This window comes from Gorilla gorilla, chromosome 5, assembly GCF_029281585.2.
Source record: "Gorilla gorilla gorilla isolate KB3781 chromosome 5, NHGRI_mGorGor1-v2.1_pri, whole genome shotgun sequence".
Taxonomy (NCBI): domain Eukaryota; kingdom Metazoa; phylum Chordata; class Mammalia; order Primates; family Hominidae; genus Gorilla; species Gorilla gorilla.
Window position 1 is genome coordinate 186,766,699 of NC_073229.2, and position 23,368 is coordinate 186,790,066.

Consider the following 23,368-nt stretch of genomic DNA (forward strand, 5'->3'; position numbering starts at 1 on the left):
TTCCCAATAGCATGAGAATAAATCCATTGTGATGTCACACATGGAATGCTATTCATTAGTGAACACAGGTGACCTACTGCTATATCCACTAACACGCATTAATCTCAAAATATGATTGAACAAATATGTTCAGCTGCATACGATAGGTAACATCATATCATTTATTTAAAGTTTAAAAGCATGCAAATTAGCAGTATTCCATATTACTTATAGGCTGGTAAATAAATGTTTTTTTTTTTCTTTTTTTTTTTGATGGAGTCTCGCTCTGTCGCCCAGGCTGGAGTGCTGTGGCGCAATCTCGGCTCACTGCAAGCTCCACCTCGCGGGTTCACGCCATTCTCCTGCCTCAGCCTCCCGGGTAGCTGGGACTACAGGCGCCCAAGACCACGCCCAGCTAATGTTTTGTATTTTTTTTAGTAGAGACGGGGTAATAAATGTATTTTTTAAAGTATAAAAACATAGTTGATAATGACAAATCCCAAATTCAGGATAATAGTTACCTCTGTACAGAAGGAAGAAATGGAACACAATCAGAGAGCAGTACATCCAGGGCTTCAGTTTTAGTTGTAATATTTTTCTTAAGCTGAATGGTGGGCCCACTAGTATTTGTCATATAATTCCCATATTCTTTTCCATCCCTGGGGTTTTGCAATAACAATTACAAATATGTATCTCCCTACAAAGTTTATACAATGGTTTATATATAATTCATTCATCTTTGACTTGTAATGGAAATATGACTTGCACAGGAAGTCAAGATTGCTAATGTCAGACTTGCAAAAGAACAAGCATGCTAATCAAATTCAAAGTCACTAATGTAATTTCCATGTATTTCTATTATAGTTCTCGATTTAGATTCTACATCTAACCTCATCTTGACTGAGAATGTATGTATAGATTCTCAAATAAGCTTTATCTGAAGAATGTCTTACTATATATTATTTGGTAGCACTAGGTATCAAACACTGAGGCTCAAATTTATATTTCTGTTCTGTTCTAACCTCAACAACAGACAGATAAACAAACTTCCTACTGGAGATCGCCACCTAAAATTTATTTGAAACCTTAAACCTCTCAAATAAAGTTTATTTGAACTGCCCCTCCCACAATAACCCATTCCTCTTTTCCTTCCACTCTCCTCTGTGCCTGGTGGCATCAACATCTAACATGAGTTCTATATCTCATATAGCCAAGTATCAATGTGTCATACTTCAATTCTCTCTTTCCCTTGCATCTCACAATGTGTACATCTGCTAGTCCCATTGACACAACCTCTAAAACATCACAAAGCTACATGTGTCCCTCCATTACAACGTCTAGTACCCTAGTGAAGCCCCATGCTCCGTCCCCCAAACACCTAGACTAGCCTCCCAATTAGCCTCCTTGCTTCCACCAACTTCCAGCCACACTTACCTCCCTTATGGCCTTGGCATGTGCTTACCTAATGCCCACTCTAGGTCCTTTGCTCCCTCTCTCTGGAATGATTTTCTGCAGGTATTCCCAAGGCTGGCTCCTTTAGCTTTCAGCTCAAACTTCACCTTCCAAGAGAAGCTTTTCCTAAATTTCCAATATAAGGTAGTGTCACCAGTCCTCAGCCTATTTTAATTCTTTCCAAACACTTATCACTAACTGAAATTTACCATTTTTATTGCTTTACTTGCTTTAAACCTGAAGATTGTATTTGGTTGCATGTACCAGAATACTGACTACAGAAGCATAACCAATTGGGGTTTATTTTTCACATGTTACAAGAAGTCTAAACAAAAGCTGTCTAGAACTGGCTGGGGGCTTCCTGATGCCCTCAGCAACCCAAGTTTCTTCTATCCTTCTGCCCTGTCCTTTTAGCATGTGGCTTTTATCTTCATGGCACTCTGACTAAAAGCATTAATAACCTTCTTGCACATGGAATGTAGGCTCCACAAGAAAAGGGACCTTGTCTGTCTTACCCATCACTGGAAGAATGACAGGTCCTGTGTTAACAGCTTGATCAGCTAGACCAGTGAAAGAGGAACTCAAGAGTCCTCAACCTCAGCATCATTCCTGCATCCTGGGAGTCCTGCACCACAGCCTCCATTCATTGGCCCTGGAGATTCTACCCGGATTTCTCTTCTCATGAAGCCCTGGCCTTCATGGCCTTCTTTATTGGCCCTGCCTTAGTCCAGGGCTTAGTCTCACGCTACAGTCTCCTAAGTGGCCCGCCACCTGCCTCATTTCGCCTGCCACCCTGTCACACCCACGACACAAACTGATCATATTCATCTCTAGAACTCTTATGTTTTCTTAAAGTCTGCACTCAAATAGAAAGCTCCACAAAAGTGGGGACGCACCTGTCCTGCTTACCACTGTTCTCCAGGCCTAGGAACCAGGAGTGCTTGCTGTGGAGGAGACACTCGGCAAGTATTTATTAAAAGAATCCAAGGAAGCATCTAAATTCCCGAAGATTATGTGCAAAGCCCCTCTGCATTTGACCCGGCTCATCCTCTTTCCGGTATCACCTTCCTCATTCTCACTTTTGCCGTTTGTTTAGTCACAGCAAATAACTGTAATTCTAAAGTAGTGCCAGACCTTTGCATCTTTTATTTTATAATATCTGCATAAAATATTCCTTCTTTTTAAAAACAGAAATCTTCTATTCATCACTTAATTCCCAGCTTATGATTCTCCTCAGCTTAGAGGCCTTACTGACTCAGCCTAGGGGAGCAGATAGTGCCTCCTGGATGCAGCACTTTGATGATGATGACGACGACGACAATGATGATGATGATGATGTTAAAATCACAATGCCAGCAACTGACATCATGGGGTGTTACAACGTACAAGGCACTCTTGTAAGTATTTCTGTTTGGTGACTCATTTAACCCTTGTAGCAACCCCATGAGGTAGATAACACAATTTTTCTCATTTTAGGAGAGGAACTGAGGCACAGAGACATTAACTAATGCACCAAAGGTCAAAATGGCATAAGCTACATTCCAACCCACGTGGCCCACCTCCTAATCCATGCACTATGACTTGTGCACATATTTGTACACTGTGACCTGAAAGACTGTTGGGAGCAGGGCTCATGCCTTATGATACATAATGGGTGCCCAATAAAAGACTGTTGAGTGAACAGATTTTAAAACAATCAGTTGTATAAATACAGAATGGGGAAACTGGCTTACATATATATATATATCTTGTAAAAACAGAGTCGGGGTTCAAATGGACTGTATGGCTCTCTAAGTCATATCATTGATCCTAAAAATAAATTACAGGCCACATTAATAGGCAGATTATACCAAGGGGCATGTAGTAACTCCAGCATAGATCAGGCCACTTTGAGAATCTAGTACAGTCTTCTCTCTTTAGAAAAGACCAAATGGAGTTCGTCCAAAGTAGGTAAAACATATGGCTGCTAAAATAGGAAGAGAAATAACTGAAGGGCATATGGATTATCGTCAAGTATCTGAGAAAGTGTTATGTACAAAAATTTCTTCTGATTTAAAAGGGCAGAACAAATCTAAGGGTGGAAGAACAATGTGCTCAGATAAGGAAGCAAATTCCAGTTGTGTGTGCTGGGCCCACTCAGGCTGTCTCCTAAGAATGGACAGGGAACACCTCTTCCCAACGCCGCCTTCAGTGTTATTATGTTGGTCCCTTAAAAAAAACAGGGCTGGCAGGTTTTGCAAGGAAACTCCAAAGTGACAACCAGAGCTTTGTATTTATAGAGAGTCAGTTTACCTGCTTATCACTGCATTTAACCCATTTAGTTGCTAAAAAAAAGAAAAAAATGGACTTGGTTGCCTTGTGGAGAATGGATAGTAGTTGAGCCTTGGGGTGAATGGATAGTAATTGAGAATGCTGCAGAGAGATGACTTCGTAACCAATAGATACATATCATCAATGCGCACAGAAACTTAAGGAGGGGCCAATGTGATACGCGAACTGTTGTCAGTCCTTTACATTTAGTTATTTTTAAATTTATTTTTCAGGAAGTATCTATAAAAACACTATATGTAAAACTATTTATAGGTCAGGAGGCTGAGGCAGGAGAATTGCTTGAACTGAGACCCAGGAGGCAGAGGTTGCAGTGAGCCAAGATCGCGCCACTGCACTCCAGCCTGGGCTACAGAGCAAGACTCCATCTCAAAAAAAACAAAACAAAACAAAAACAAAAACAAAAACAAAACTATTTATAGGTTAAACACTCTTTATAAGTAAAACTCATTTATTTAAAGAAACAGACTGATATTTTTATAGTTCTCTCATCAATCTCTTCTATTAAAAACAAACAAAATACCAAAAGAAAATTGCCAATCATTTTGAATAAGAGATGGTCCACTACGTTCCTCCAACAGAGGCAAGAATTAAAAATTTACCAAGTCAAGCAGGAAACCCTAAAAGATTATCAACAAATGTATTATATTTTTCAAATTCGTAATGCAAAATCTATAGGTATGTTTTCTAATCAGTCCAAGACTCCAAAGTAATTAGTGAATTTATTGCCATTTTCAAAAAGTAATACCCCTTGATATTTAAGTTTCAATAGTATGGTTTTAATAAACTGAAATGAATCATTAGAAGAATTTCCCCCCTTTATCATAACTGATTAAGTCCATTTTAAAGCTTACATGCCCTCTTCAGGGAAATCTTTAAAAATTTCAAATTGTTTATATCAGTGAACAGGGCTGAATAACCAATGTATAATTGGTTAAATCAGATACATTATTTCCCCCTCAAAACAATGCCATTGAGTTGAAGGCAAAGGATAGAAATGAACTCACCAGCTATATACAATATTATATGACATAAGCAATATTAAAGAGTGGTATATAAGAAACCAAGCTTGGCTGGGCGCCGTGGCTCATGCCTGTAATCTCAGCACTTTGGGAGGCCGAGGCAGACGGATCATGAGGTCAGGAGTTCAAAACCATCCTGGCCAACATGGTAAAACTCCAACTCTATTAAAAATACAAAAATTAGCTGGGTGTGTTGGCACGCAGCTGTAATCCCAGCTACTAGCAGGGCTGAGGCAGGAGAATCGCTTGAATCCAAGAGGTGGAGACTGCAGTGAGCTGAGTTCACACCACTGCACTCCAACCTGGCAACAAAGCGAGACACCGTCTAAAACAAACAAACAAATAAACAAACAAACAAACAGAAACCGACCTTTAAAATAAATACAAACACAAAAAGATTAGTATCTATTTAATCTGCAAGGCTAAAGCCACAAAACTGGATTTCAGTGTACTACAAAATGACAGATCATATAAATTCAAAATCTTCATTCTGCTTATCAATTACAGAGGCAAAAATATAACTAATTAAGTGGGTCTTAGAATGTATTTTCTCTTCAGAGTGCTTCCTGATCCTCTTGCCCTCTATTTTACATTCAAGCGACTCATGAATTCTTAGAAGAAATCTGAAATTACTTCATGCCCCTTGTTAAACAGATTTTGAACGTTAAGTACTCCTGCAAAATTGCTCCCCCAAATAAAATTTCACATACAGATATATTCGGTGCATTAAAAAAGTAAACTCCATTAGAATAGGATATAGTATTTTCTTAAGATAACTGTTTAGACTTAACTCAAAGGAGTTCCCACAAATATATTCTGTTCTCAGTTAGTTCAAGTGTGGAATAGGCAATTTGGCATGGGGTAAATCTGTCCCCTTTTGCAATGTTTTAAAACAGAATAAATCGTGGGATGAATTTACTGCGCATTACAAATAAAATGTTTATCTTTTCTTTGTGAATTATTCATCAAATTAAACTAATAACATGTTAAAATTTGCTTATGTGTCAGTCCTTTGTAGGTAAAATTTCATATAACACTCAAAACAAACATATAAAAATATAGGCATTATTACTATCTACACCTCATATAGATCAGAAAAATAAAGACTGGAGAGCTTAAATGACTTGTCCTTCCCATAGAGTTTGACTTTAGAGTGATTCATATCTACTGTACTTCATTATAACAGTGTATTTGAAAGTCTAGTTGAACTCTAAGTGATTAGTTCATCTAGTGTATGACATTCTTGAAGTTTTGACTTCTCATTTATATATAGCAATAAGCACATGTGTAGGATGGCATCATAAAACTCCCTTGGAATGAAAAAAACATATAAAAGGTTTTAGGCTCCTACAAGAACAGCATGTATCTCAATGTTTCTCAAAATGAGAATTGACTCCAAAGTACAAAACAGGTAAACTGAGGAAGCAGATGTTAATTAACTACTTTAGCAGGTTCTGAAGTTCTTAGTGTCCAAGGTTTAAATAACACTAGAACTATCTTAAACAAATGTTTGTGTTTATTTCCTCTCTTTTCTGAACAATGTTTTTGATGAATTACGCATAGATGGAATGCAAACACACAGACCCAATTCCCTTTGAAATATGTAAGGCTATAAAAATGAGCAGAAAATATCCTTGGCAAAACCTGCACTGAGCTTTCAAAAGCCCACATATTTGAAATTGAGTTTGTGATGTACTCAAAACACAAACATCAGTGGGTTCTCGCATTCCTCATTTCTCCCTCTAATGTCAGAATATTCTATTAATTTAAAAAGCAGAGTTCTGTGCCATAATTAGTCTACATATTAAATCTTATCTGAGTGACACCTCTGAATGCAAAGTATCCAGAACAAATAATAAGACAAGAAACATTCCATGCAAAATAAAATTCAATGACAGAATAAAATCTTCAATCCAATGCAGTTTACACAAGTACACCCACCAAAATTATAATTTTTCCCAGGAAATGCATTCCCCAAATGAATGTATGCTTCTCTGTGTGAAGACATATATGTACAAAAGGCTAAAACATTTTTTAAAAATCCAAAAACGATACTAGAACACTATACTGACACCAACTTTATAAATCATGGGCTTGCCCAACAATTCAGTAAATACTTGATGTTCTGCCTCCATTCAAATGAGTCTGTGCATCCTCTGATTTAGCACATGGCCAAAGAAAGATCTTTTAGCCCATCCTTCTGTGCCTTATAAGGGCTACTATGGCAATCTTCACTTGTCTAATGTGAACTTCAGTTAATTTAACTTCTGCTGCTAAATTGTTTATGATAATTTTATTTTTAACAATATTAAACCTAATATTTGAAAAAAAAAGTTAACACAACATATTAGGCCAGACTCTCCCATTCCCATTTAATTGTGTTTTCTGTGTCTTATGGGCATCACTAAAGTTATACTTTAACATAAACTATTATAACATAAAGGATCACATCCCACACATTTAACTTCATCTGCCATTTAACTTATATCTAAGGAAGATCAATGCTGGAGTAAATATTTACTAATGGTAACTTATTAATTAAAGCTATGACCCAAGCCCATATATAAATAGAAAATGAAGGAGCACACATACTCCCATATGTATTCATCATAAGTGAGTTTGGTATATAAGCTTCAAAGAAGTTTCTCATATACAATCTTATTGTTCCTTGACAGTCATCTCAGGCTTGTTACAATGACTTAGTAAAAAGGGAAAAAAGTAAAGATGGAATTTCAGTGAATCATCTTTGGGTTCAGAGCTTTTGGGTGTATAGACACAACCTCTCATTTCTAAAATTCTTCCCTAAAGGATGATGACTGTATTAACCAAAATCTCAGATAACATCAGGTCAATTGGATGGTGGAATCTTAGTCCAATAACGGAGACAACAGAATATCTGAAACTAGGACTTCAGTGAACAGTAACACAGTTTCAGTATGGCATCTCTTCTCTGTCATTTATCAGGTTTCCTGTACCCTAATAAGATGCATCCTATGTTAAGAGTTTGGAGATTGGATTGCTGCAGAGTTTCACCCTCTCACACACTGCTTGCCTTGGAATGTGCGTGTAATCACAATGGAAACATCTATGAGATGAGAGCCTATTAAATGAATCCACAGACTATACATCTTCAGCCTCTTATAAGCTAGAAGAATCTTAGCTTTTTTTTTTCTTCAAGTCTATGCTTATCGATGGCAATCCTCAGAGATGTTTTGTAAGTCCACATGGGCACAGACATGTCAAGGCTTCCTTTCAAAGAAAAATAACATTTCTGAGAGTTCTGAATTATGCAAAGAGGTAAGTCATTCAGGGGTACTTTCTGACATGTAGAGGCAACCGGACACAAATAGATGAAATAACGGTCTTCCCAAAGTGAGCATTTGCCCTGTACAGATGATCATTCTTTGATTCTAGACTCGGACACGTAGCAGCACCTACTAGTTCATATAATAATGTACCTGTTCTTTGGAGGAACTCAAGAGGATATGTACATTTGCCTAAATAAAGGAGGCCAGCAGTAAGTTCCATTTGCAAGGCAACCCTTCAGAGAGAAGATGCTTGTATCAGTCCTGTAGTGAATGAGGATCTCATTTACATGACCAATCTCTTACACAGAAATAAATCACTGCGTGACTGTGCTCTGGGTATAATGGTATTGAGCCTGGCGTCCTTTTATCTTATAATCAGTTAAAATAGGAACTATATTGGTCATTTGCAGAATTCTTTCATATACAAACAAAAAATCATGGTGGAAATGTATTCAGTGCTCTAAATTAATACTAGCCTCTTTCTGTTTTATAGTCAATAGAGAAAGCAATCTCTACTAAAAATACAAAAATTAGCTGGGTATGGTTGTACATGCCTGAAATCCCAGCGACTTGAGAGGCTGAGGCAGGAGAATCACTTGAACCTGGGAGGCAGAGGTTGCAGTGAGCCAAGATCATGCTATTGCACTCCAGCCTGGGCGACAGAGTAAGACTCCATCTCCAAAAAAAAAAAAAAAAAAAAAAAATTGAATAAATTACCAAAAAAACCCGTGAAATTTCAATAAATTTAGTTCACAAATGAGGCCATTACATCCCTAAATTCTATTACATAAATATGTTACTAATGTACTAATGTTTACTCTATAACCACAGCAGATCATTTGTTTCCTTTTTTTTTTTTTTTGAAACAGAGTCTCTTTGTGGCCCAGGCTGGAGTGCAATGGCGCAATCTTGGCTCACTGCCACCTCCGCCTTCCAGGTTCAAGAGATTCTCTGCCTCAGCCTTCCACAGAGCTGGGATTACAGGTGATTTTTGTATTTTTAGTAGAGACGGGGTTTCACCATGTTGGTCAAGCTGGTGTCGAACTCCTGACCTCGTGATCTGCCTGTCTTGGCCTCCCAAAGTGCTGGGATTACGGGCATGAGCCACTGTGCCCGATCTGGCTCATTTATTTCCTAAAATTATAATGTATGACTAATAAATCAATTTAAAAACTATGTACAACTGGAGTACACAATTGTCAAGAACTATTTACTTTTGCTTAGTTTAAATATTTGGTAAAGAGTTTGCAAATAAATACTCATCATGTCCATTCAGATCTATAATGTGCTGAAAATTCTGTTTAAGACTTCAAGAAAGCGGCCAGGAGTGGTGGCTCATGCCTGTAATCTCAGCACTTTGGGAGGACAAGATGAGTGGATCACCTGAGGTCAGCAGTTCAAGACTAGCCTGGCCAACATGGTGAAACCCCGTCTCTACTAAAAACACAAAAATGAGCCAGGAGTGGTAGCGGGCGCCTGTAATCCCAGCTACTTGGGAGGCTGAGGCAGGAGAATCGCTTGAACCCAGGAGGCGGAGCTTGCAGTGAGCAGGGATTGTGCCATTGCACTCCAGCCTGGGCGACAGAGCGAGACTCTGTCTCAAAAAAAAATAAAAAAAATAAAAAAAGACTTCAAGAAAGAGGCATTAATGTCTCTATAAGTTTTACTCACCCTATACTCATAGTATGAACAAGTCTTTAAATGTGTCTGCTAATCAATTAAATTATTTTTCTCATTTCTTATGTTAAATATCACTCATTGAATGCACATTCTCCCTTTAAAAGAGAGACAAATAGCAAGCTTGTTTATTTTCTAAGAAAGTGATAGTTTCAATTCCTCTGTGAAAGTGGACAGATATCCTAGGTTTTTTTTAAATTCAACTTTATATTAAAATGCTTACACATTCTAATGCAGTTGTAAGAGATAGCAGAGAAAGATGCCAGCTACCTTTTCCCCAGCTTCCCCCAGTGGTAACATCTTGCCAAGCTAGATGTTATAATTGTACTATAAGCATTGTTACAGTCAGCACAGAGGACGGCCGTCACCAAAGGGTCCCTTCTGTTACCCTTTCACAGTCGCACCCTCCTCTCGCCTGCTTCCACCCCCTTCAGAACTGCTGGGAAGCATGAATCTGCCCTCCATTTCTATCATTTTGTCGTTTTGAGAATGTTATACAAATAAAATTATTCAGTGTACGATCTCTGGGGATGGGCTTTTTCCACACAGCACATTTCCCCTGAGATCCATCCAAGATATTTTGTATATCAACAGTCGGCTCCTTTTTTACTGCTGAGTAATATTCTAGGGTGTGGAGGTACCAGTTTGTTGAACCACTGATCCACTGAAAGACATCAGAGTTGTTTCCATGTTCTGCTAATGTGAATAAAACTGCTATAAACATTCCTATACAGATTTGTGTGTGTACCTACGTCTTCATTTCTCTAGGATAAATAACTAAGAGTATAACTCTGTCATCTGGTAAATACATATGTCATTTTTTATGAAACTGCTATATTCTTTTCCAGAGTGGCTCTACCATTTTATATTCCCAGTAGCAATTTGCGAGTAATCCAATTTCTCCACATCCTCACCAGCATTTGGTGTTGTCTTTATTTTGTATTTTAATTTACCTACTTTACCTATTACTCTAGATATTACTTTATACATTCTTAACTTGTCATGCTCTACTGCAGTTGCTATTTTCTAGGTTAAGTTTAGAAATCTTACCTTTCCTTGCATCTGTGTTTATGTTCGCCTGAAATGTTTCTTCTACATGTAGAACTACATTAGACAATGCTATAACTTTCGCTGCAACCCTCTAACATAATTTAGAAAACTCAAGAGGAGAAAAACAGTGCATTGTATTTAACCATATTTTTGCTTACTATGTTTTTCCCTCCTTCCTAGTGTTCCAAAATTCCTTTTTTTGTTGTTTCATTTGTTTAGAAAATTTCTTTAGCCATTCTTTTAGGGTAGGTCTGCTGGTGACAAATGTGCTTAGTTTTTCTTTATCTAAAAAAAAAAGTATTGATTTGTTCTTTCTTCCTGAACGACATTTTCACTGGGTATAATATTACAGGTTGGCAGTTCTTTTCTTTCAGCATTTGAAAAACATTGTGCCACTTCCTTCTAGCCTTCATGGTTTCTGATGAGAAATCCACTGTAATTAGAACAATATTAGCCCTATAGGGAAGGTGTGATATTTCTCTGGCTTCTTTCAAGATCTAAAATTTGTCTTTAGTTTTAAGAAGTTGAATTACGTTGTGTGTTGGTGTGGGTTTCTTTGGGTTTTTCCTGTTTTAGATTCACTCAGCTTTATGAATCCATCTATAACTTTATGTCTCTTGCAAACTTTGGAAGTTTCCAACAATTATTTCTTTGAGCATTTGCCCACCATTATCTTCTCCTTCCAGGAATCCCCTGACACAAACTTTAAATGCTCTGTTAGAGGCCCACAGGTCTCTGAGGCTCTATTCCTTTTTTCTTTTTCCAGCCTACCTTTTCTTTGCCATTTGGACCATGTCATTTCTATGTTCCACCTTCCAGTTCACTGACTCTCTTCTCTGTTCCTTCCATTCTTATGTCAAACCCATCAGTGAGTGTTTTATTTCAGAAATTTCAAACAAAAGGCTCTCCACTCAGCCTTTACTAGTGTTGGTGGGGACAAGGATAGGGCCGCAGTTTTTCTGTTGCGTTTGGCTGGAGTAGACTGGTTATTGTCTAAATGTTTTCTATGTTGCTAGGCAGCCCCTTTCTGAGTCCTCTGGATAAAAAACAGGCCATTGTTGGGGATTTCTTCCTTCCTTCCTTTCTTCCTTTTCCCTTCCCTTCCCCCTTCCTTTACCCCTCCCTTCTCTCTCTCTCTCTCTCTCTCTGCCCCTCCCTTCCTCTCTGCTTCTTTTCTCTTCTCTTTTCTTTTTGTCTATATATGTTGACATTTCCTGGTTGCCAGCTTCTTCAGTTCCACATCTGAGGTAACGTAGCAAAAAGAAAACTCAAGAAATTCACCTCTGGATTCTTCCTTGGGTTCTAAAATCCCTACTCTGTCCACATTCTTCTCACTACTTTCAGAATCTTCCTAAGCTTGTACAGCGGACCCTTGAATAACATGGGTTTAAACTGCATGGGTCCATTTATATGCAGATTTTCTTCTGCCTCTGCCACCCCTGAGACAGTAAGACTAACTCCCCCTCTTCCTCTTCCTCTTTAGCCTACTCAACATGAAGACAAAGACAACGAAAATCTTGATGATCCACTTCTACTTAATGAATAGTAAGTATCCTCTCTCCTTTTTGTAATGCTGTTAATGTTTTCTCTAGTTTTTTTATTATAAGCATACAGTACATATTACATATGAAAAATATGTATTAATCAACTGTTCATGGTATCAATAAGGCTTCCTGTCAATAGCAGACTATTGGTAAAGTGTGAGGGGAGATAAAAGTATACATGAGTTTTGTCTACATAGCGGTTGGCACCCCTAACTCCATGACTCCACGAGTCAACTGTACAATATGCAATGTCTAGGCTTTTTAGTGTAGTTGCTGGGAGGAAGAGGGAAAAGTATGCCTACTCCAGCTTCCCAGAAGCAAAATCTGTGCCAGATCATTCGTTTCCAATGTCTATATTTTTTCCATTTTCCTTTAATTTTTTAAAGTTCTTAAAGTCTTGCCAATAACAAAACTGAACAGATGAGTGTGTAATGAAAATAACTATACTCTAACAGTGCTTCTCTAAGTGGCCTGTGGATATGCTCTCCCAGAACTAAAAATTCTATGAAAATTTTTTAGATGTGACATCAATTCTATTATAATCTTACAAATACCCTTTGCCAGTTAAATAGACAAACTCGCTTTTTAAAATTATGACATTTCACAAGACTGTGGTCTCAAGCTATAGTTCCCCAAAGTACCTGGGGTGAGGCACTAAAACTAATTTCCTCCTCAAAGAAGGTGAAACTAAGTGTGAGAGATACTGCTCAGTATGTGGGGTGACCATTGCCTCAGTTTTCCTAGGACACTCCCAACATATAATTTTGTCCTGGAATAATTATTGACAGGGTCTTCTTTTATACTCATAATATCTCATTTTGCATGATAAGCTAATATATATGTTCATATCACCTATGATAAAGAATACGAAACCAGGAGGAAAACACCCAGCAAGCACAGACACCACCCCAGCCATCTCTTCTTCTCTTCAGGACACCAAGGTGTATATTTAACATTCATTAGTGGAAGCATTAAGTAGCTCATATGGAAGGTCCATCTTCTTTTTCTCAGCAGCAACTTATTATTAGATATTTTGTGCTTATACTGTGAAATATAGCACCTGTAATGATAATGGGTAACTAAATGATATTGACTAAATAGTTGTAAACATATGTTCTAAGATTATACAAGAATATCTAGGATGCTAAAATTCTGCCAGTTGTACACTTAAAGAAAACATAGCCATCAATTTGCAATTACATGTGTAACTTCCTAGTCTTTACAGTGAAACTCTTCTATGAACAAAGTTTGCCAACTTCTCGGCACCTAAATCATTTAACTGTGATTTAATAGAAGTTCCATAAGTATGAACCTTTCTTTTTCAGTGTCCTCAGACATAAGTTCTCAACAGCCAGCTAGGCATCTCCAAACACACGTACTCAGCTGGCATCAACTCCCATCATGTTGGAACAATGCAGCATCCTTCCCCCAACCAAACCGGGTCTTCAGACTTCCCATTTCCTTCTATGGCATGCCATTTTTCTCTAGTTCCCCACCAATGAAACTTCAATGCCAAGTTAGTCAAGGTTATGTGAAATATAGCCCATATTTTATTTTTTGTCCAATCTTCAACATCTCTCTTCAGGTTCTAGAAGAACAAGAACCCATCCTTTTTGGCAAGCATTCTCTATGCTCATTCCCCCATTCCTCCATCTACAGAATCCTACCTCAACTCAATTCATCCATGAAGTTCTTCCTGATGACTTCCAACCAGATGTGTTTTCTCCACCTTTAAAACTTCATAATATTTTCAGGTGCGATACCGCAGTTATGTTTCATATTCTTATATTATAGCTATTAGGTTGAACCACATGAAATTGTTGAACCTGTAAAAATGGCAATCCCATATGGTTCAATCTAATATTTCTCTTGGTTTTAGGGCTCATAAATAAAGAGCAGTCTCCATGAAAACAGGGGCTGAGTTAGGTCTCTCTTTTGGATCCCCTGAGAAACCTAGGACATTGGAAGTGCTTAAGAAGTGTTTGTCAAAATAAAGACTCATAAATCAACACATGTCTTAGGCATATATGTTTGCAAAGTCAATCATCTGAAGCAATTAGTCTAACTACATATGAAATTGCTAATTGTTTTATGAATCAGCACAAATGGCAGTTTAGAACCTGAAGGTTTTGGCAATATAAAATGTTTTGATTCAAGGAGCTGTTTTAAAATTATTTATTTGTGAAGGAAACATCCTTGGATTTAGAGGTTGGCAGATACAGTGAAAATCTTTTTAGTTGACTGAAATAGAAAAAAAAAATCAAAACACTTTTTAGCACATGCACTTCCCTTATAAAACCAAATTGCCTGAAAGCAGAGGCCAGCAGTTTGTGCACAACGAGTATGTGCCTCAACGCCATCAGCAGGAGATGCAATGCAGAATGACAGGTACAATTTGCATTTCTATAGCTTCTTTGTATACCCAAATTCTGAGAGCATTTTACAAAGCCATAAATATCGTCACCCACAAGAGACAGGGAAAGGATGCAGATACAAGGACGGACTTTGTGTACTCTGACCCAGGAGCCCCCCCGCGCGGAGCAGTGATACCCACACAGCTGTAAACCTGAGTGCAATTAATTGATGCTGGTTAAGAAAAGGGGAACATACATCTGCAGGGTCCTTCACAGTCACAGGGACCATTCCCAGAAAGCGTTTCGTCTTTCTTGCATTCACAAAGAATAACGTCAACAAATGTTGAGTTGTATTTGCGAGTTTCCCCAACAAAGGACGGGTCTCTAGTTCTAGGTGATGGTGGTATTATCAGTCACCTCACCAGTCCCCCTAATTCCTACAAAAATCACCAATCCAAATGACATGTGTGTAGGGCTTTCATGGGGCTAGGAGCAGTGGGCTGCCAGAAGCTCTGCTGGGGCCAGGAGAGAAGAGAGCATCGTTCACTCTTATTACGTTGCAGGGGCCTATTTCCAGGGACAATGTTACTGAACCTTGGAGAAATTCATGCAAAGGTATACTGTTGTTGTGCTCCAGGTTTCCTTCCCCATCAGCTGCAGAACTGTGCGATTCTGGTCCTGGCCAAGGAGTGCCCAAAGCTAGTTGCCAATGGGCCCCGGAGCCCACACCTCCTCTAGCGCAGCATAGCAGCAGCCCTCACTATCCTCCAGGGGTCACAATTGGGTCACAAATTCCTCACAGTGCAGGGACTGAGCAGCCTGATTGGGAACAATTTATTCGAATCCTTCTTCATTAAGATTCAAATGGAATAAGTAAGGTAGAAATTGAACAGACACAGAAATTGTGCCTTGCTGCTCCTGTAGTCAGTAAACATTTATTCACTAAGCCTAGCTCGTGTGTTCTTTCTCTCTTTCTCACTCGCAGTTGTTCTTCCAATCTTTCCTGCTTGCTGTTTTAATGCATAATTAAGAAGGTCAGAATTAATGAAGCAGTGTGGAGTAAAGTTCAAGGAATCCCCAGGCACTATTTATTCTATTAGATCTCAGGCATGAATGTCAGATTGGCAGCGCAGGCGGCATGAGCAATGGAGCTGGCGGCATCCCAGGAACGGCCGCCAAGGGAGACTCACCTGCACAGTCCAGTCATTCCTCAGCTCCTTCCCTGCGAAAATCACACGCAACTGGTCAGCCGGAACCCCCTGTCGCTTAGCAACCACCTCCTTGATCTGGAAGATGCTGGTGTCAGAATCGACCTCCACTGGGAAACCATGGCTGGAGTTGAACCTGACAAACACTGACCAAGGAAATTGGAAGGGAGAAGAGAAAGTGAGCATGACTCGAAGCCCTTAAATGGCGATAGCAACATTTCTCAACCGATTTACCCCTCGCAGCCCTTCAGTGAATGGTATATATTTTCTTTCACTTACAACAAAAAACTTAATGCTATAGAGCAATATTTGGGAAAAACAGAGTTAGTTACCCACGAGATTTCCCTTTCATATATTCGTCAGTGACCTGCAAACCAAAATTGCATTCTCCCTTTGACATCCATCCTGGGAAACAGAGAGACTTGAGCAGGACACTTGCTTGATTGGAATTGAAAGAGTCCCATGAGTTTATTGAAAAGACTCAGCTCTGACAGCATGTACACACACTCCCTCCACAGTGACCCTCTTAATAAAAATAGGAGGCGATGTGTTAGCACTCAAGGTATAGCAATGGAAAAAATCTAAGCTGCTCTATAGACCAGAGTGAAGACCCACTCGGGGCTATGGCTCAGAGCCCTAGACTTGGGTGGTCCTGGCCAAAATGCTCCACTGGGTCTATGAAGACAATTATTTGCCCTCTTTTTGGCAGGGAGGGGGCGGAGACGCTAGTGACACCATTTGTCTTATTGAAGCCACTGTTCCCCGTGAGACCCAGGCTGCATCCTCTAGTCTGTCTGTCTGCATGCCGTCTTCTCACTGCACCTGCTGTCCCACCTCTTCGGCGTCTCTCACTGCCCTTTCCATTCTTTCTCTCACTGCTTGAAGTCACGCTCTCATCACATCTTTTCTAGAGTCTCATAATAGCCCCCAACTGGAGTCTTGATCCACGCCATCACCTCCAAAAGGCCCTACATAGTTCTGCAAAATGAGCCTTATTAATACAGAGCTATGTCACACCACTCAAATCCTTTAAGTCTCACACTGTCGGCTGGTGAGGAAAGACTCCAAGATCCCTTTCATCTAGCACAAACCTACATTCCAGCATTTTCTTCATTAATCTCCATGTGTGCTCTTTTAAACTAAATGCTCCCAGAAAAAAAAAAAAATCACAGAAAACTGCTGCACACAACTTCTTGCTTTTATTCATGACCTCCCTCCTTCTCCTCTTCCTATTGAAATCCTGCCTACCTCCATGGCCCACTTCAAATGTGACCTCCTCCAAGAAGCTTCTGGCTATCAGCTACTGCAAAAGCCTGATCTTCCTTATTCAGGGCACCAGTGGCATTTACTATGTATGTCTTTTAATATTCACCACATTCCTCATGGAAGCAGGATAGCACACGGGTTAAAAGAACATCCTGAAGCATTAGGAAGACCTATGAAAAATCCCCACAGACTCCTTTAATTGGCTTAGGATGCTAGGGGTCAATCTATTAACCTCCCTCTTTAGGTCTCAGTTCCCTTATCTTGAAAACATAAATACACCACAGACCATATTATTCGGTTCATTAAATAATATTTATAGTATTTAAAACTATCGTCTTGTAACCTTTAAAAATAATGGACATTTAGCTGTTTTTGATATACATTTTGCCTTCTTTAAAAGATAACAAACTCCTCAAGGGCAAGTGCTATTGTTTATTTACTGCTGTGTTTCTTTTAAATGTAGTACTATAGCTAATTATTTCTCAGTACCAATGTGAGATGACCCACCTCATCATAATTATAATAATCATTACAATGCCAATAATAATCAGGCACTTACTATGTGCCAGACATTGTGCTCTCATATGGTTTTTCTAAGCCTCCCAGTGATCTGGTCAGGTCCCTATTATTATCCTTATTTTATAGAATAATAAACGAAGGCCCAGGGAATGGTACCCACTTTTCTAAGGACATTAATTACTTCCTAATAGAACTGGGTTTCAAATTTATTTCAATCTAACTCTAAAGCTCATTCCATTTCTACTAAAATAGGCTTCCTGAAACCATCTCAGAAGAAAAGTCCAGGCCAGGCACAGTGGCTCAAGCCTGTAATCCTAACACTTTGGGAGGCCAAGGGGCAAGGATCACTTGAGCCCAGAAGTTCAAGACCAGCCTGGGCAACAAAGTGAGACCCCATCTCTACAAAAAATTTTTTTAAACAATCAGCAGGGCGTGGTGGCGTGCACTTGCAGTCCCAGCTACTCCGGAGGCTGAGGTGGGATGATTGTGTAAGCCCAGGAATTAGAGGTTTCAGTGAGCTATGGTTGTGCCATTGCACTCAGTCACCCTGGGTGACAGAGACCTTGTCTAAAAAAAAAAAAAAAAAGTCCACATTTCAATCCCTCATGATTAAAAAGATAACAATAAAAAGGCTTTATGACATAAATCAGATATTCCCTATATGGGTGTGCAGTACAAACAAATAAAAGCTCCAGTGAGGAGCTAAGAGCAAAGGACTGTGAACAATAACCATGAACAACATGGGCCCCAAAACAGACATGACACTCAAGTGAGGGCAGGTGGTCCAGATGGCACCACAAGAACAAAAGCCTGACATCTCTGACCAGCACGGAAAGTGTTTAGAAAAAGGAAGGACGACCAGTGACAAAGTGCTCCAAATAAAGAAAATTCATGAAAAATACTAATTACGGAAGAAAGGGTGCTTTTGATACACTTTTAAGTCAATTTCATTTGACACCTTTGAAAATAGAGGGGAAGAAATAAAAATGTATTGGAAGCCCTGAGGTATCTTCACAGCATCCTCAGATCAGAGACCATAAGACAACCAATTCATCAGAAAAGACACATGACAAGTTAGGGGCTATAGGGACAAAAGATATGATCCCAGTTCTAAATTTCATTTTCTACTAGTGAGAATAGATTTAAAGTAAAACACCATAGGAAGGAATGTGGGAAGAAGTGGCTGGAATTTGTGCCAAAGCTGCTATAAAACCAGATAAAAATTCCAGGAGATCCTAAGTTTATGATTTTGCTCCAGGGGTTCAAATCATGGAACTCCTACTGCAAGGATGAGAGTTTTTTTGTAAAGGGAAACTGCAAAAACTATTAAAGATACCTCTGTCCAACTACTGAAATCCTAAGTATATACAAGTTTTTTCTATAATAGAAAAGTTACAGATTTAAAGTTACAGTATTTAGATAAATCATAAATACTACGGATATGAATATTTTTAACAGTAAATCTAATATACAATATAAATTTAAAATGGAAAGATAAACCAAATACATAATATTTGACCAACTAAAACATTCTCATGAATAAGAAAAAACATCTTAAGAAACTCACTGAGTTCATAATCAAGTGCCATTATGTGAAAAATGGCTAGTGCTGAATGGCAGTAATGTGATTTGCAGTGGGTCTCAACCTTTTTCTGACATATGTGGGAAACATGTCGTGTCCCATCTGTACCAGCCCCTGAACTCCAGCCATGATTTCCAAAACAGGAGTGGAGGGAAGTACCCAGTTCTCCCCACCTACTACCTCTTTAAAGTCATAGAAAGCAGAACGTCTTTAGAGCTATATAAAGAGAAATTTGAATGCTGGTTGTAACGCTTGCTAATTTTATGACAAGTTACCTGGCCACCTTGACTGTTAGCTTCCTGATCTAATAAATGGGTATAAGGGATGCAACACCAATGTCTGTTACACAAGATTTACTGAGATTATGGATGTATTAGAAAATCTCAGAAAGAGACTAGTACAGGGCCTATCCTCCTAGTGCTGGGCAAGTGTGTGCTCCAAAAATAGTTCCCTATTCTAGGCACCTAGAGGAGGTAGAGCTAATGAAAGCAGTGTCCTTTGCTTGCATGGTAACTAAGGGAGATTAGATAGGATGTGGGTAAATACTAAACAAAGTAGCCAATTTTTCTGGATTCTGCTCCTCTTGGTGGACAGAAAACTTCCAGAGACCAAGAGATATGATAGAGAATATGGCTCACCTCTACTTTCTAAGGTTTAATTACATATTAAAAGCTTGGAAATGCATTGTTTTAATAATTGTTTTGATGACGTATATTATAGTATCAGAAACAAACAACATATCAGTAAACATTATCAATCATGTGTATTATCAATCAACATCATAATGCACTGATAACAAAAAACATAATGAGATATATCCAGATTCCTTTTTTATGATATCCCTAACCAGGGTTCAGAAGTCCCAGAGAGTAAGGAAGTGAATGGGTGGGAAGAGGGGAAAGGGTTATTGGTGGATGGGCCCTTATATTTCTTTTAAGACAATTTTATTTACCAAGTCTGACCAGGGTATAAACTTTATAAATATAGTAGTCAATATCAATAATTAATGATTCTTAAATGATTCTGGCTGCTCCTCAAGCAGCCATTCCACCTCCTGCACTGAGAACAGCGATGTCATTCATCAGCACAGCCCCATCCTCCTTGTCATTGGTCAAATGATTGGTTCAGGGATGATGCAAGCCAATCTGTGCCTGGCATTCCCCTTGTTCCAGTGATTGATTCTGCAGAATACAGGTGACATAAGGTGGACTAATCAAAGTCATATCCAGAACTGTCAAAGGTTCGGTGAAGTCCTTTTAGATGGCAAATAACATCATGTGATGCCTTAGACAGTTTTGCTTAGAGACCCAAAGAAAATCACAGCCCAAGATAGGCCATTAACATGAGCACAAAAATGGACTCAGTGCACTGAAGGCAGGCAATTCTTCCTCATGAGAGGGTTTCCTAAGCTCCGTGGGATGTTCACCTCCACCTGCAGCCCAGTAAGTATCAGAGGCACTCCCCGGTTAATTGCGGCAACACAAAAGTAACTCCACGTTTCCAAACGTCCCTTGCCTGGGAAGTTTCTTCTGCACCTTTGAGAACTATCACTAAATCTAGTATTCCCTAACTTTAACAAACCAACCAACCTGTCCTCACACCCTCCTGCGATTACTACCCCATTTTTCTACATATAAATTTTTATTGAGAATTTCTTATCATCCTGGTCTCCATCTCTTTATTTTATACTCTTCTGTGAGCCAACACTTGAAGACTGCTCTTGGTAAAGCAATGAGCTCTACACTTCAATCCTGTCATCACATTTCAGTTCTTATCAGGTTGACCTTCCAGGGACATTCAATATAGTTGGCTTCTGTTCTCATCATCCTTTCTTCTCTTGGCACCCGCCAGTGCACCCTTCTGGTTTCCCCTACAAAAGAGGACATACTTTTGTAGCTTCCTCTTCTGGATTCTCTCCCTTTATTGGCCCTGCAGATTTTGGAGTATCCCAGGAGTCTGAATCTGTGTATTCTCCCAGGTGACCTCCTCTAATCCCGTGGCTGTAATGCAATGGATATGTCATCAACTCCCAAATCCTTATTTCCAGACTTGCCATCTCCCTGGACCTTTATTTCTCTTTCTCTTTCTTTCTCTTCCTCCCTCCCTCCCTCCTTCCCTCCCTCCCTCCCTCCCTTTCTTTCTTTCTCTCTCTCTCTCTCTCTCTCGTCTCACTCTGTTTCCCACTATGGAGTGCAGTGGCACGATCTCAGCTCACTGCAACCTCCGCCTCGCAGGTTCAAGCAATTCTCCTGCCTCAGCCTCCCGAGTACCTGCGATTACAGATGCCCACCACCACACCCAGCAATTTTTGTATTTTTAGTAGAGAAGGGGTTTCCTCATGTTGGCCAGGCTGGTCTCGAACTCCTGACCTCAGGTGATCAATTCACCTCAGCCTCCCTAAGTGCTGGTATTACAGGCATGAGCCACCACGCCTGGCCCTCACTGGAACTTCAGATAATTGCATCTACTAGCATTTGATATCTACACGGATGTCCAGTAGATAAATAAAATAAACATTCTCTTCCTACACCTGTCTTAGTGCTTTGCTTTATTCCTACCCTCTTTGATCCATCAATAAATTTTGTTAACGGTAGTCCTTCATTTCTAACCTAATCTCATCTACAGTAATCTATTTCCCTACCCAATAATTTGTGGTGGAACACAAATCTCTAGAACTGCATCTTTGGACTCATAGCTCAATGTTAAGTGACCTTGCATGTGCAATTTCATCTTCATTGGGTTGTTATAAGGATCTGCATTATTACTAGCTACAAGCATTTTTATAGCTCGTTTTTTATTTTTTTAATTGCTATTTTTATGTTTTATATTTTATTATTTATTTTTATTTTTATAACTATTACCTGCATAGTCATTTAGCACTTGAGTATACGCTGTATGATACCATCCTCTAATAGCTTGTTTCATAATTCTTTATTTCTGTCTTTGAAGGTCTTTGTGACAGGAAGCCTCATTTCATCTCCCCACTTACACATAGGGCCAAGATTTTTGCCTTTTATAATGAATTATTTAATGCTATCGGATCAACCCTCCTGCAAAAAAACTACTATAAAATTGGGACTTTACTAAAGAAGCAGATTCTTGAAAAGCCATAGAAGAGTGAACAAAAAAAATGAAGATTTCTAGTTAGGGGGTCCACATCAGGAGAAGTACAGTTACGTAAAGGGAGTGCCCATTCTCACAGCTTTAGGCTTGAAGCCAGGTGCAGTCCGTGCACATGGCATGTGGGCCAGCAGGCACTTTGGTTGCAAAGCCACAGTTTTTCTGGCTGAAGAAGCAAAACACCAAGACTGGGACACCTGCCTCTGAGGAGACACATAAGAAAATGAGTCAGAAAGAGAAACCCAAATTTCTGTCTACCCACGTCTCTGGCTAACCCCTGAATGATGAAGGTGCATTATCAGACTCAAAGTTGCTCAGCTAAAGGAAGGATGTGCTCAAGGAGGTGAAGTATAATGCCCCCGTGACTGTAAATCCCCTGTGAATGTAAACGCCCCTATGACTGTAAATGCCCCTTTGAGTGTAACACCCCTGTGAACATGAACGCCCCGTGAATGTCAACGCCCCTGTGATTGTAATCCCCCTGTGAATGTAAACGCCCCTGTGAATGTAATCGCCCCTGTGATTGTAACACCCCTGTGATTGTCTTCCTCCTGAAGAATACAGCATGGAAAGGGGAACAAAAACAACCTCACAGTGGAGAAACCTGACAGGCGCTACCGCAGCCAGGTGATCAAGGTCAACATCAACGGTGGTAAGTCATCTTGATCATGTTTACCCTTGACACAATGTGATGCAATGGGCAATTTATCTCTGTGGGCTTTCTCTCAAAAACACATAAGCCCAGTCTAATCTTCACGAAAACATCGGACAAAACGCAATTGAGGGACGTTGTAAAAAACACCTAGCCAGCACTGCGCAAAACTTTCAAGGTCATCCAAAACAAGAACAGTCTTTAGAAACTGTTAGAGTCTAAGAGCCTAAGGAGATGAGTAAATGCAATGTGGTAGCCTGGATGGAATCCTGGAAAAGAAAAGAGACATTCGGTAAAACTAAGAATA

At 39.4% G+C, this 23,368-nt stretch overlaps 1 protein-coding gene and 1 long non-coding RNA gene across 5 annotated transcripts in view; one reads left to right on the forward strand and one right to left on the reverse strand.

Moving 5' to 3' along the window:
* The window catches only part of PRKN (parkin RBR E3 ubiquitin protein ligase), a 1,379,176-nt gene that overhangs the window by 1,081,420 nt on the left and 274,388 nt on the right, over positions 1 to 23,368 (reverse strand). For all 4 annotated transcript variants that reach the window (XM_055391408.2, XM_019029889.4, XM_055391406.2 and 1 more), the window contains exon 2: positions 15,905 to 16,068. In XM_055391408.2, the coding sequence (XP_055247383.1) occupies positions 15,905 to 16,068 (164 nt within the window). The remainder of the gene's footprint in view (positions 1 to 15,904; positions 16,069 to 23,368) is intronic.
* Positions 1,359 to 2,795, forward strand: LOC129534420 (uncharacterized). The gene is made up of 3 exons (XR_008681020.2): positions 1,359 to 1,575; positions 2,354 to 2,488; positions 2,669 to 2,795. It is a non-coding gene; the product is annotated as an uncharacterized lncRNA (long non-coding RNA).